Raw genomic sequence first — 16,113 nt, 5'->3', positions numbered from 1 at the left:
AGCGAGGTCTTTCTAGGCTGCTGGGACCAGATAGCAACATCATCTGATTGCTGGACTCAAAAATAAGCGCAGAGAACAGCAATCTGAACATCTCTACTAAAGCTATTTCAAAACAGAAAATTGAAGGTGATGGGATGTTGTAAGCCGCCCATCAGCAGGTCTTTACTGAGCATGCATGGGGAACCCAGCTCTGGATTAAGCCCTCGGGAGCGTTTATTAATTAATTATTATTAATCCCATTTTCTGTGATGGGATCAAGAGAAGCCCAAACCTCAGCACCGCCCGATATTCCCTACTAACAAACCCGCACGTGTGCCCCCCGAATCTACAATAAAAACGGAATTGTTTTCAAAGTCCCATTCTCCAAACCCGAAGGACTTTTTCGGAAATTGTCTGTGAACAGATTTCAAAAGGCAAACTGAGGTTGGGGTAAACTGCAGCCTTGGGGTGTCGCTTTCAGTACAGACTATGGGAATTTAGGTCCTAGAGGCACTCAGGACACTTTAGGGCTGTGGGCAGCTTGGGTGTCTGCTCTGGGCTCTGAGTTCAAGAGTGAAGCCCCAGGAGCAGCGGGGAGATTTGGAAAATGGCGAGCAGCAGTCTGCAGCGCAGCGGGCAGAGAAAGAAAGGTCCGCACTGCTCTGCCAGGCCCTCTCCTGCTTCTTCCAGCCTTGGGGCAGGCTCACCCAAAGCCAGGCCAGAGCTATGGGGAGGGGTGCATGCTCCATGCATGTCCTATGCATGGCAGGGTGTGTGAGCTCCTTTTGCAGGTCATCAAGAAGCTAGGGATCTCCTGGATCTCTAGAATTTATGTAAAGGTGATGACTGTCTTTGTAGCATAAGCTAAGATACCTCTTCTAACATATTGAGCCCAGAGGAGTTATACACAATGTGTGTGCGCAGGTGAGAAGCCATGTACCTTATTTGTGAGAGTGTGTGTGTGTGTGTGTGTGTGTGTGTGTGTCCTTGTTGATCTCCAGGGCATTAGTTTTATATAAGGAAACCCTGGGAGTAAAAATATGTTTCTTTGTGGGAAAGGGGCGTGGTCATTAATTACACACCAAGCACTACTTAACCAAGCACTGTGGTAGGAAGATTTAATGAGATCATTTAAGTGAAAGCCCTTGGTAAGAGAATATCCCTCAACAAGTATTAGGGATTGTATTATGCTAACATCTTCTGATGATCAGGTAAAAATGGTAGTAAATTATGGAAAGGAGAGATGTAAGTGTGGGAAAAGAATTCAGAAGCTAGGATTTGAAACAGATATTTTAGGCAAAAAACTGGGAGCGTCTGTAACAAAAAGGGCCCCTTCCAGCAGCAGAGAGGGTTGGGAGTTATTTCCCTAAAGACACACCACCTGGCTCCCTGCAGCTGTGTGTTGCAACTTCACGCCTACGGAATTGCTCTGAAGCCTCTGACTTCAAGCACAGAGACAAAGCTCCAGCTGAGGTCCTGAGAACCAAAGGCAAAACTGACCAGAGGGTTGATACAGTTTAGCAGCAGAACATGCAAAAACCAGCAAATATACAAACCACACACCTTGGATTTAGCAGAAAATAACATCAGCCAACGGCAAATAAGAAAGTGACTGTTAATTTCCAAGTGCTGCTTAACAAATTATCACAGGTTTCATAGATGAAAACAACCCCTTATTTATTCCCATCGGTCTGGAGGTCAGAAGTCTAAAGTCAAGGCATCAACAGAGCTGTATTCCTCCTGGAGGCTCTGGGGCACAATCTGTTCCCTTGCTTTTCCAGCTTCTAGGGGCCACCTGCATTCCTTGGCTTGTGACACCTTGTTGTGCCAAGCCCTAGCTGACTCCAATGGGGAGAACGCTATGTTCAAAAGACCCAAGAGACCTAGAGCCAGCAAATAAGACATGAGTTTTATTGGGAGCTTCCAAACTGGGAAGAGAGTCCAGTGGCACCAGGCTGAGCAGAAGAACCACAACCACTTATGAAAATCTTGCTGTTAGGACGCAGTGTCTCATGCCTGTAATCCCAGCACTTTGGGAGGCTGAAGCGAGCAGATCATGAGGTCAGAAGTTCGAGACCAGCTTGGCCAACATGGTGAGACCCTGTATCTACTAAAGATACAAAAAAAGATTCGCTGGGCATGGTGGCATGTGCCTGTAGTCCCAGCTACTTGGGAGGCTGAGGCAGGAGAATCGCTTGAACCCGGGAGGTGGAGGTTGCTGTAAGCCGAGATTGTGTCACTGTACTCTAGCCTGGGTGACAGCATGAGACTCCGTCTCAAAAAAAAAAAAAAAAAGCAGTCAGTTTTTATAGCATTTCCACTAATCACCCTCCCACTAACAATCTTCACCTGGCAACCTTCGTTTTACTCAAAATAAAGGATCTCAATCCACTACCCAGTCTGCATTCCACGGGCCTGGCCGGGGTCTCAAGGTGTTCCTCATAGATAAGGATTAGAGCTCCAGGCTGGCTACTTCCGGATTCCTTAGCTTGGGACTCTGAACACACTTTCAGGTGCATCTGCCATGCAGAGTGCATTAGTCCATTTTCACACTGCTGTAAAGATACTGCCTGAGACTGGTAACTTATCAAGGAAAGAGGTTTAATTGACTCACAGTTCCGCATAGCTGGAGAGGCCTCAGGAAACTGACAGTCGTGGTGGCAAGCAAAGGGGAAGGAAGGCACATCTATCATGACAGCAGGAGAGAGAGAGCACCTGCAAAGGGGAAGGGCCACACTTCTAAACCGTCAGATCATGTGAGAATTCACTATCACGAGAACAGCATGGGGGAAACGCCCCATAATCCAATCGCCTCCCACCAGGGACCTCCCTTGGCATGTAGAGATTACAATCCGAAATGAGACTTGGGTGGGGACCCAAAGCCAAACCATATCACAGGGTCATTGTTAGAGTATGCTCAAGTCAAGTTATCACCATCAGGTGTGTTTACCATACACACCTTCCTCCATCTTCAAAGCCAGCAACATAAAATTCCAGTCTCTCTCTCTCTCTCTCTCTCTCTCTCTCCCTCTCCCTCCCCACCCCCCTTCCATCTTCACAGCACCTTTTTCTTTCTTATAAGGACCCTTATGATTACACTGGGCCCATGTAGCTAATCCAGGATAATTTCCCCCATAAGATTTTTAACTTAATCACATCAGCAAAGTCCCCTTTACTATGTGAAAAGTATTAAGTCTGGCTGAAAGGATACCATATTCTGGCCACCTCTGGTTCCTAAACAAAGAGGAAATACAAAGCTAAAAACAGGCTCATTTGGCCTGTAATCCCAGAACCTGGGGAGGTTGAGGCAGGCGCATTGCTTGATCCAGGAGTTTGAGACCAGCCTGGGCAACATGACTACCAAAAATATAAAAATAATCCAGGCATGGTGGTGTGAATCTGTGGTCCCAGCTATTCAGGAGGCTAAAACGGAAGGATCTCTTAATCCTGGGAGGTCAAGCCTGCAGTAACCTGGGATCAAGCCACAACACTCCAGCCTGGGAGGCAGAGCAAGACCTTATCTCAAAATAACAAATAAAAAATAAATTAGGAAAAGTTTCATTTAAGTCCTGACTTTTTTTTCCCTCTGTGTGGAAATTTGTTTCAGCTGTTGGTCTTGTTCTTCAAATGAAATCGCGAGCAGAGCTACTGTACCTAGAGTAACTCAGAGTGGGGTTGCTAAGTTGTTGATGTCCCTTGGGAGGAAAGCAGAAACTTCAGGAACACCCTTCTGTGAGCACATCGCGGACTCCTCGATTTCCCAACCTGGAGGCCAGCCCTTCCTGCAGTTCCATCTATCTGATATCAGTGGGTGCCTCTTCTCCACCAAAAAAGAATTGTAATTCCCTGGCCAATTAAGTTTGAGAAATTTTCAGTTCAATAAAGTCAGAGAATTTTTGACTAAAGGATATTTCAGAGCCTTTGGTATTCGAATATGCATTGGGAATCTCCAGAGGAAAACACCACGTGCAGAATTTCTAAACCTACTTGATCATGAAATAATTCAAAGCATCTCTCAGGACTGGTATTCCCCATAATAAACTCGGGGACAGGCTGCTCTAGGGGAGACAGTTTTTCTGCCCCTGCCCTACCCTTCCCTGCCCATCATCTTCATCGAGATCACAAAGCAATAAAAGTTTACAGAGAAGGGTGGCTTTGTTCTTCCATCACCTCTCTGGAATGTTTAGAAATGAATATAACAACACAGAGATAAGACCCACCAAATCCCTGGCTTCTCAAAAGACACCCTTTCTCCATCCAACCTGTTACATGGTTGCTGGAATCAAATTACAAAATCCTCCACTAACTCCAGCTCCGGTCAGAAAAGAGCCCACTGGTGAACTACACCAAGAGGACTTTTGACCGCCACAGGAACTCGCAGTCACCTCTTACAAACCTCTGCCTGCAGCTGCAGAAGATCACGGCAGGTTCACATCTGTTCCCCAGACACCCCACACTCCACCCCAGCTTCCCTGTCCAACAAAGCACGGCCAGGTTTTCACAGTTAATCCCTCCAGGCCCCCAGCTCATCTTCTGCCTGCTTACTCCTATGAATTCTCAGAGATCAAAGCCAAAGCCTTGTTTGCACAACATTCCGCAGAACACCTTAAATTCCCAGCTTGAAAGGAGACTGAAAGAAGGTCAAACATACTCTATTGTTGAAATACTTAAACAGCAAGAAACGACCAAACTGTTCCCAAATGATGCAGCGTCATCTCTCTGGGCTTCCGGGTCCTGTGGAGTGAGGAACTTCCCCCAGCAAGCCAAATAGAAGAACCTGATGGGAAGTCAACTAGATTTTTCCTTGGAGGTCACTCTGAGTTGACTCAGGCAATACACTGATTCTGAGATGGAAATTGAGAGCTACCGCCACAGCCCAATGGGTCAGCCTTGAGATTCAAATGAGGCCTGAAATGTCCATTCCAGATGGCCCCTCTCATCCCTCCAGTCCCCTGTTCTTCCTCCGCATGGCCTTGGTTCACAAACTAATATGGCTTCTTATAACAGAAAGCCCGTCTAGTCTGGAAATTTTCAAACTTCTGGCAGCAGAAAAAAAAAATTGCAAACACAATCTTACCTGGGCCTCTAATTTGTGGTCCCTGGAGGAGTGTAAGAGTGAGCACAGAAGGATTTCTACCTTCTTGGCCACCCCCTCCATCGTGGCTTTGGGTTCCCACGGCTTGAAAAGTCCCTGATATAGTCCAACGCCTTCAGATTACACAAACGCTGAAGACCCAGAGAAGGAAAGGGAGCTTCCCAGTCTCACGTGGTACACTCTACAGAGCCCACTGAAATCCAGGTCTCAATTCCTGGGCAAAGCTACCTTCTCCTTCCAAACAACTGAGGACACCACAATCAACCAGGTCTCTCTCTAGTGCTCCAAACTTTAAGTACTCATTGGAGCCCATATCTTTGCTTTTCACTTCAAAACAACCTCCAACATGGTCAGTCCTATTTTCAGAATGTCCCTTTTGTGTTCTCACTGTCACTACCTTTCTCACTGCAGAACACCTGGGACCTGGTATCTGTCCCTCCTACCCTCAGGCCCCATGCCCAGGCTCTGCAGTTGTGAGATCCCGTTTTGTAACCTTGGTTCACCATTAGAATCACCTAGGAGCTTATTAAAAATATAAATTCCTGGGCCAGTGCTAGACCTAATGAATCAGCATTTCCAAGGGTGGTTCCAAGAATCTGTGATTTAAATAAGTACGCCTAGAAAATTGATGATTGGCCAGGTTTGGGAAGCATGATATTCAATGAGGTTGTGTTCCTTATTCATTATCCATCCCCCAGAGAAAATGAATTTTCACATTAAATCACAGCCGTCTTTGCTGGTGTAACTTCTCTGGACACCTGTTTGGAATTATGAAGGGAATGGTCTCTGCAAAACCCTTCCCTGGTGTATTCTGAAGACATAACCATGGACTTGAGCAAAGATGTATCTGTGATGATGCTCATTGCTGCACTAAAAAATGGAAATGTTCACCAATGAGGGAATTGAGTCAATAAATTTTGGTATATACGTGCAATCTTATACATTTACTAAAAAATATTTAGAAGATTAGTGACATGCAAATATGTTCACAATATACAAACATAAACACAACATGTTACAAGAGTCAATGGACAATGGGATTCTATTTTTTTCACATGCATAAAATAACTAGAAGGAGAACCAAGAAAATATTAATGATATCTCTAGAATGGTGATGGGATTAGTGGCATTGCTTATTTTCTTACTTGTGTTTCTTTCAGTCTTCCAAAATTTCTACAGAGATTATGGATTTCAGCATCTATACAAAAACAAAGCTACCTTAAAACTATTTTGCGAGGAGGAAAAAAAAGCAAGTTATAGGATCAAGATGATAGTTTAAGATACATTACTGTTTATAATCTTATCCATACCACTTAAAGTGAAAAATATGAGTTTTCTTGTTTTGCTGTGTTAAGTATAACTTCATAAAAGCTCTGGACAACAGGAAGGCACAGCAGCCATAGAGTAGATATCATAAGAAATTCCTGGCATATAGAAAGCTAATGGGAGCACTAGATACTTGAGGATAATTGAAGGAAGAGAATAAAAACAAAATCTCTTAAAGAGACAGATTTTAAATAAAAAAGAGAGAATATTCGAAGAACCTATCCAAGAAGTCTAACTTCCATTCATTGAGAGGAGAAAACAGAGAAAATGGAAAAAAGAAAGAAAAATAAAAGAACTAATAGAGGCGGGGGAATGGTCAATGGAAGAAAGAGCATTCAGATTAAAATAGCCTGTGGAGTAAATAATATAGTAATGGTAAAGCTGAACTGTTTCAGAGCAAGACACTGAGCTAAATGGTTTACATGCAGAATGTATTTTCATCTTTGTAGCCACCCTGTGAGTTCTAAATTCATAATTTCTCCCACAGTACAGATGAGACAACTGATTGGAGACACTAAAATCACTTGCCCAACTATAGACAACTACTGATTAATGGAGCCACATGCTTGATGAAATGTTAGTACACTAAGGTGTTCTAAGAACTTTCTTTTCCAAACAGAAAAGTGTCTCATCTTTAAGAAATAAGAAGTAGATAGAAATAAAACTCCTCTTCAGCAATACTAGATTTTAAAAGGCAAAAGAATTTATTTGTTCTGAAGAGAAACCAGAGAATAACACTGGATTTTAGAAGACAAGAGCACCAAAGTCAGAGAAAATTATTTTGAACCTAGAATCCTATATGCACCAAAAAACAACAACCTAAAATGAAGACATTTTTCATCATTAAGGACTCAAAATGTTTGCATCCAGACTGTCACTGGATAATCAGTCAAGAATTCTGTAAATTAATTAATTCTGAAACAGAAGGATGTGGATTTGAGAAATAATGGTTAACAAATAAATGAATAAATCATAATTCAGTCTAAATAAATACTGTAGCATAATGCTAAAAGGAGAAGGAAAAAAGGAGGAGAAAGAAGAAAAGGAAGACAGAGAGGAGAAGAAGAAGAAATAAACTCCCTGATAATTATAGCATGGAAGGCAATGAAGGCAGGGGAGGAAAGTTATAGTGTACTACAGTCAAAGAAGAAAAAATAAGAAAAGTAAAAGTTATTTATAAATAAATAATAATAAAGACATATAAAAAGTTATAGAAATATAGCTAAGGCACATCTTAGAGAAAAATTTATGAGTGTATGTGCATGTGTATTGTGCATGCCTGGGTGTATCACTCATTCATATATATATATGTACACACACACACACACACACACTTAATATTTAATTAACAAGACCAGGCGTGGTGGCTCACACCTGTAATCCCAGCATCTTGGGAGGCCAAGACAGACTGATTGCTTGAGGTTGGGAGTTTGAGACCAGCCTGGCCAACATGGTGAAACGCCTCTCTAACAAAAATACAAAAATTAGCCAGGTGTGGTAGCGGGTACCTGTAATCCCAGCTACTTGGGAGGCTGAGGCAGGAGAATCACTTGAACTTGGGAGGTGGAGGTTGTGGTAAGCTGAGATCATGCCACTATACTCTAGCCTGGGCAAAAGAGGGAGACTCCACCTCCAAAAATACATATATATTTAATTAACAAGGGGTGACATCAGTGGGAATAGTGGAGTAAGGACCTCTGAAAGTCTTCTCCTCCATTAAAGAAATGAAAATTCTGGTAGAAATGGTCAAAATCAGCATTTGCAGAACTGTGGAAGTTCAGTTTCTGTGGTTGCAGAAATCCATGGAACATTTATTCAAGAAAAATGGCTGAGTCTCAGTAAGGACAGCAAGCTTTGTGGCATTTTAACTTCCCAACTCCTTCTCTCTAGCTCTGTAGTAGCCTTGAAAATCAATAGCCCTGAAAACCAGCAGCCTGACAGCCACTCCAAAAGGTAAAATGAGGTGGAAAGTTCTACAGAATCCCCTTCCTAGAGATGTGTCATGATTTGTCATATCTGACATTTCCCTGGAAAATCCCACCACCAGCATTTGCCTTTATTTGACCTTGACCTGCCCCAGAGCTTGCTCAGTACCAACAACATTTCCCTAAGCTTTTATCCGAAGCAATCAGCAGCAATTGTTGAACGTTGCAGCTGCCCAAGGCAATGAAATCAGTTAGGACAAACAACAGCCAGAAACCAAACAACAAAAAACGCTGAGGGAAAAGCCAGGAGTCAGGTGTCAATGGGGCTTTGGAAATGCCTGTCATATTCCTGGGACTCTGAGAGGCCACATGCATGCATAGGGCCATGTGCATGCCTGGGGATATGCATGTGTTCAAAGATCTGAGAAGGCTCTAAGCTCTCACATATGGCCAGCCCTGAGGCTCTGCACAAGAAGAAGGTGAGGACTAAGGCAGAGTTGCAAACTGCCTAGGGACTGAAGGGTGCTCCCAATACACATGCCACTAGCAGGCCTGCCCTAAGAGAAATAAAGACTGCCCCAAAGGCAGAAATGAAAGAGCATTAGACAGTAATACAGATACATGGGAAGAAGCAAAGAGCGCTTCTAACTGTAACAACATAAGCCAATAAGTAAATGTAAAAGACAGTTTACACTTAGTTTTTGTTTGTAAGTTGTTTTGGTTCCTATCTGATTTAAAACACAACTAGATGAAGCAGTCATTATAAACTTTTTTTTTTTTTTTGAGACAGAGTCTCACTGTGTTGCCCAGGCTGGAGTGCAGTGGTGCAATCCCAGCTTACTGCAACCTCCGCCTCCCAGGTTCAAGCAATTCTCCTGCCTCAGTCTCCCAAATAGCTGGGATTACAGGCACCCACCATCATGCCCAGCTAATTTTTTGTATTTTTAGTAGTGACGGGGTTTCACTATGTTGGCCAGGCAGGTCTTGAACTCATGACCTCGCGATTTGCCTGCCTCGGCCTCCAAAGTGCTGAGATTACAGGTGTGAGCCACTGCACCCAGCATGAACATTTTTGTAAATTATAAAAGTATGCAGAAAGTTTATAAAAGTATATAAAAAGTATATTAGTCTGCTCAAGCTGCCACAACAAAATACAACAGACTGGGTGGCTTAAACGACAGAAATCTATTCATCCGAGTTCTAGGTACTGGGAGGTTCACGATCAAGGTACCAGCTGATGTGGTTTCTGGAAAGGACTGTCTTCCTAGATTGCAGATGGCCACTTCCTTGTTGTGTCCTCATGTGGCCATAAGAGAGGGCGCTGGAGTTTCTTCCTCTTCTCATAAGAGCACGAGCACTATTAAATTACATCGCCATACTTCTGACCTCATTTAACATTTACCACTTCCTCACAGGCTTTACCTCCAAATACAGGGCATTAGAGCTTCAACATATGAATCAGCAGGGGGACACACAAACATTCAGTCCATAATGAAAAGTTTATAAATTATAAAGGTATATAAAAAGTTTATTTTAAAAGTGATTATACGATACATTATTATTTTTGTTTTGTTTTGTTTTGTGATGAATTCTTGCCCTGTTGCCCAGGCTGGAGTGCAATGGCGCAATCTCAGCTCACTGCAACCTCCGCCTCCTGGGTTCAAGCCATTGTCCTGCCTCAGCCTCCCAAGCTGCTGGGATTACAGGCGCATGCCACCATACGTGGCTAATTTTTTTATTTTTAGTAGATGGTTTCACCATCTTTGGCCAGGATGGTCTCAATATCTTGACCTTGTGATTTACCTGCCTTGGCCTCTCACAGTACTGGGATTACAGGTGTGAGATGCCATGCCTGGTCACATTATTAACTATAGTGCTGTGCATTTGATCTCCAGAATGTATTCATCTCATAAATGGAAGTTTGTGTCCTTGACCAACATCTCCCCATTTCCCGCACACCCTGCACCCTGGAAACCACCACTCCGTGCTCCTATGAGTTCAACTTTTTTAGATTCCACATATAAGTGAGATCATGCAGTATTTCTCTATCTGTTTGGTTTATTTCACTTAGCATAACGTCCTCCAGAAACTTGCCAGCTTATAAGTAGGCGCTAAATGATAAGAACACATGGACACATGGTGGGGGAAACAGTCACACTGGGACCTACTGGAGGGTGGATGGTGGGAGGAGGGAGAGGATCAGGAAAAATAACTAATGGATACTAGGCTTAGTACCTGGGTAATGAAACAATATGTGCAAAAAACCACCATGACATGAGTTTATCTATATCACAAACCTGCACATGTACCCCTGAACTTAAAAAAAAGTTAATAAATAAATAAAAATGTGCTAAGAAGGAAGATCTTATGTTCACACACACAAAAAGGTGACTACCATAGATGTTGAATACGTTAATTAGCTTGATTGAAGTAATCATTTCACAATACATATGTATTGTAAAACATCACATTGTACACTTTAAATATATAATTTGTATCTGTCAATTATGCCTCAGTAAAGCTGGAAAACATGATTATAAATGTGCATATAGTGTATGTAATTTGCAATAATAACAGCATAAAGACAGAGAGGGAATGGAAGTATCTCAGAGCAAAGTTTTTATACACAAATTAGATTAAGGCCAGGCACAGTGGCTCACGCCTGTAATCCCACCACTTTGGGAGGCCAAGGCCGGCGGATTACCTGAAGTCAGGAGTTCGAGACCAGCCTGACCAATATGTCAAAACCCATCTCTACCAAAAAAACAAAAATTAGCCAGGCATGGTGGTGGGCGCCTGTAATTCTGACTACTCAGGAGGCTGAGGCAGGAGAATCACTTGAACTCAGGAGGCAGAGGTTGCAGTGAGCTGAGATCACACCATTGCACTTCAGCCTGGGTAACAGAGAGAGACTGCATCTCAAAAAAAAAAAAAAAATGAGATTAAGTTGGTATTAATCTGAACTATATTGTTACAAATTAAAATGTTCATGAATAATGATAAGCACAGAGCAACCACTAAAAAAAAAATCTAAAACTAGGAAGTAAAAAAGACGAGGGAATTAAAATGGTGTATCAGAATATATTGATTTGACATAGCATTAGAAAAATGACCACAGAATATAAATAAATAATCAAAAAATGAAAATAAATAGGAATGGAAAATATATATACAATGAGATGATCAACCACCCTACTAAACGGAGAAATATTACTGTGAATCGTGCGATTTTTTAATCAGCAAATATTAAAGACAGTGTCGCCAAAGTATGCTAACATTAGGACCCTGGTATGCTGAATGTAGAAGTGAAAATTTGTGGAGCCTTTGGGGAAGGCATTTTGGCTGAGTCCGTCAAAATTTAAAATGTATGTGCTCTTTGAGCCAGCAAGGCCACTTCCAGAATGATATCTATATATGCATACCCAGGGTCAAGTGTGAGAATGTGACCTTGAGCAAGACAAATGTTTGAATATAGGGTATTTTGGTCTTTAAAAAAATCTGATCATTGACTAAAATGACAAATGTAAAAATACTTTATATAGTCCCAAGTCTTATGAAAACACACCAATCACACTATGCCTCCTTTTGTCTTTTTGTAGCTAGCTGAAGAATCCTTGTGGGGAGCGATTCACTTACTTTGAGAAAATATGAAGACACTTTGCTAAAACAGAGCTGAGCTTCTGGGATCTCACTGTGGGCAGGAAAAAATGCTACTTCATGCAGAGAAGGAGGAGGAAGAAAGGAAATGGAGGATAAGAGAGGCTACATGCTTTATGATAGGTCCTTTTTCCAAGACTCTGCATGCCCTCACCCTCCAAATAACTGTTAATAACAATAAATTCTTCAGGAACTGTGGATCCTCTATATTTAATCTCTATGTCCCAAATCAGTCCTTATGTATCCACAGGGTGTAAGCCCACTCCCACAACACGCACTGCTCCACGCCTCTCACACGGAGGTTCTTCCCCACTCAGCTACCAATCTTTACCTACATGGAGTTACCGTTGATAAGATTGTTCAGGTGACACATAAATTGGTATAAACATTTTTTAATCAATATCAAAGGAAAAGCTTCACGACTTTTTGGATTTCACAATAATTTCTTGGTTAAGACATCAAGAGCACAGACAATAAAATTCAACAAAAGCAAAAATAGACAACACAGATGGCTTCAAACTTAAAAACTTTGTTCATCAAAAGACATATAATGAAATGGGAGAAAACATTTACAAATCACATAGATTATAACAGATTAATATTTAGAATAGGACAGGCACAGTGGTCATGCTTGTAATCCCAGCACTTTGGGAGGCCGAAGCAGGCAGATCACGAGGTCAGAAGATCGAGGCCATCCTGGCCAACATGGTGAAACCCCGTCTCTAGTAAAATACAAAACATTAGCCGGGTGTGATGGCACACACCTGTAGTCCTAGCTACTCAGGAGGCTGAGGTGGGGAATCGCTTGAACCCAGGAAGCAGAGGTTGCAGTGAGCCAAGATCATGCCACTGCCCTCCAGCCTGGCGACAGAGTGAGACTCTGTCTCAAAAAAAGAAATATTTAAAACATATAAAGAATTCCTACAACTCAACATAAAAAATAAAAAAATCCAATTTAAAAATAAACAAAGGACTTGAATAGACATTTTCCCAAAGGCAATATACAAATGGCCAAGAAGCATATGAAAAGATGCTCAATATCACTAATCATCAGAGAAATGCAAATCAAAATCATGATAAGATATTACTTCATAGCCATTAGGATGGCTACTATCAAAAAAAGGTGTTCGTGGGGGTGTGGAAAAGTTGGGACTCTTGCGTACTGTTGGCGGCATTATAAAATGGTGCAGTTGCTGTGGGTAGTATAGAGGTTCCTCAAAAAACTAAAAATAGAACTTCCATATGATCCGGCAATCTCACTCCTGGGTATATACCCAAAGGAATTGCAAGCAGGGACTCAAATGGATATTTGTATACCCATGTTCATAGCAGCACTGTTAGCAAGAGACAAGAGGTGGAAACAACTGAAACATCTATACGTGTATAAATACATAAACAAAATGTGGTGTCACACACAATGGAATACTTCCTTGAAAAGGAAGAAACTCTCATCACATGCTATAACCTGGATGAACACCAAGGACATTATGCTAAGCTAAATAAGTTTACCACAAAAGGACAAATACTGTATGATTCCACCTATGTAAAGCCTCTAAAGCAGTCAGATTCCTAGATGAAGAAAGTAGAATGGTAGTTATCTGCAGCTGGGGAAAGAGGACAAGAAGGAGTTGTTTTCTAATGGATACAGAATATTTTTTTTTTTTTTTTTTTGAGACAGATTTGAGCTACTGTACTGGCCTCTGTAATTCCCTGTTCCTACTCCTTTGTCAATGACCCATCCTCCTGTTGCAGTGGCACAATCTCGGCTCACTGCGACCTCCACCTCCTGGATTCAAGTGATTCTCCTGCCTCAGCCTCCCAAGTAGCTGGGATTACAGGCACCCACCATCACACCCAGCTAATTTTTATATTTTAAGTATAGACGGGGTTTCACCATGTTGGCAGGCTGGTCTCAAACTCCTGATCTCAAGTGATCCACCGCCTTGGCCTCCCAAACAGGCATGCGCCACCGCGCCTGGCCAGGTACAGAATTTGACTTCTACAAGATGAGAAAGTTCTGGAGATCTCTTTCATAGCAATGCAGATATACTAAACACTACTGAACTGTGCACTTAAAATGGTTAAGGAATGTTAAGATGGTAACATTTCTGATATATGGCTTTAACCAAAATTTTTAAAATGTAACAAAAGATGCTCTTCTGATGTAGGAGGACTTTTTCTTGACTTTGTGTGCTAGTGAATTCTGAAGAGCTGTAGCTAATTGACATTGGCTTGACAGGATGCTCATGGCTATGCCATTGCTGAGAGACTCTGGGAGAAAGTCACTGGCCTTGATCCACACAGCCGTACAAGATGGTCAACTGCACCTCAGAGAACTGTGTGATGGCAGCTCTCATCCTCACTGCAGCTGGCTGGAACTAGATCAATGTTGGACCTTCAGTGGGTCACAGAACATGTCTGAGGTTGGGATGGTAATGCAATAAAATGAAATTATGTAGGTAACATGCCTAGCACATAGAAGGTGCTCAGGAAAATAAGCATTCACTTAGTCCATCAGTGTGTGGAGATGCAACCTGTTTCTCTCAGCACCAGTGTCAAAAGGAAAGGTCTTATCTGAGAAATTAACACAGGAATGCAAGGATTAATTCATCAATCACAGAATCTGTGTGTGGGGAGGGTGAGAGGGGCAGAGAAGAGTAGAAAGAGGAGGAGGAAAAAGAGCAGAGGAAGGTAAGGGGAAGGAGAAGAGGGAGAAGAAAGAAGTTGAAAAACCGAGGAATCACAATACACCGAACATTTCCATAGCACCTCCCCGGGCACCAGGTACTGCTCCAAATGCCTCGTGGATACGTCTCTAATCATCACAGCAACTCCCTGAGGCGAGGACTCCACGTCCATTTCACAGGCTGATAAACTGAGATATAGAGTACTTAAGTAACCTACTTGAGATGCACACAGAGCCAGAGCTTAAACCCCTTCTCGCTGTTTCCAGAATCAGGCTCTTCATCACTTCATCATCCTGCATCTCAGGAAAATGGAATATGAAGAAAATTGCCAATTCTTCCATCGTTCTACAAGAAGATAACTGAACCACCACTGACACTCTCCCATGCCTACTTACTCACTGCCCTGACTTCATTTTACTGGAAATCAAAGCTAACTCCCGCCACCTCCCACTAAACTGCTTCCTTGAGAGGAGAAATGCATCTTCCAGCTGTGAATTAGGATTTGCCAAGGAATCCCCTGCCTCCCTTCTAACACCTGCCATTCATTGGACCCTGAATCCGATAGGGCCGTCCCAGGACCCGAAGGTCTTTAGATCGCCAAGGCCACGCTTCTGAGAGGCTGGTGTATTTGGAACTGCCCTGTCATTCTGGTGGAGCCCTCTGGGTCTCCAGCTGTTCTGGGGAGTCATCGGTCCACACGGCACACCTGCCCTGCACCCTGGATGCAGACTCCATAATTCTTCAGCACAGCCCCTGTTCACGGAATTGGCTTTTCCCAATCAAAGGCAATTGCCAAGTGTTCAAGCATTATAACAGCTATTTGTTACACTGAGAAGACTTTTCATCTGGATACATTTGTAAGTCAAAGAAAATAGATTCTTAGCCCACAGGTCTTAATCACTTTTTTAATCTTGAAGCAGCTACAATGTTAAAATTCAGTGCTATCAGTAAAGATAATATATAAAGACAGAAAGACAGAAAGAGGCTAATGTGGAAAACACATTTTAATTTTCTTTTTTTAATTAAAAATGTATTTTAGGCCAGATATGGTGGCTCATGCCTATAGTCTCAGCACTTTGGGAGGCTGAGGGAGGAGGGTATGGCTTGAGCCCAAAAGTTCAACACCAGCCTGGGCAATGCATTTCCCTAGAGACACATCTCTAGGGGGGGAAAAAGAATAAAAGAATAAATAAAAGCTGGGCACAGTGGCTCACACCTGTAATCCCAGCACTTTGGGAGGCCAAGGTGGGCGGATCACAAGGTCAAGAGATTGAGACCATCCTGGCCAACATGGTGAAACCATGAGACAGGTTTTGTGGAAACCCTTTCTCTACAAAATAGAAAAATTACCTGGGAATGGTGGCATGTGCCTGTAATCCCAGCTACTCGGGAGGCTGAGGCACTAGAATCACCTTAACCCAGGAGGCGGAGGTTGCAGTGAGCC

At 42.5% G+C, this 16,113-nt stretch overlaps 1 protein-coding gene across 1 annotated transcript; it reads right to left on the bottom strand.

Annotated features, from left to right (window-relative positions):
• Positions 1-272: 272 nt before the first annotated feature.
• On the bottom strand, positions 273-5,137 carry LOC108294972 (putative uncharacterized protein UNQ9370/PRO34162). Its single transcript, XM_037735173.1, is given in 6 exon segments — positions 273-410; positions 412-541; positions 543-676; positions 678-752; positions 755-829; positions 5,057-5,137. Coding segments are annotated over 6 exon segments (633 nt in total).
• Between the last annotated feature and the right edge of the window lie 10,976 nt (positions 5,138-16,113).

This window comes from Cebus imitator, unplaced genomic scaffold (assembly GCF_001604975.1).
Source record: "Cebus imitator isolate Cc_AM_T3 unplaced genomic scaffold, Cebus_imitator-1.0 Scaffold19, whole genome shotgun sequence".
Lineage (NCBI taxonomy): Eukaryota > Metazoa > Chordata > Mammalia > Primates > Cebidae > Cebus > Cebus imitator.
Note: the sequence above shows the minus strand (reverse complement) of the source record. Positions and strands in the feature narration are given on the sequence as shown.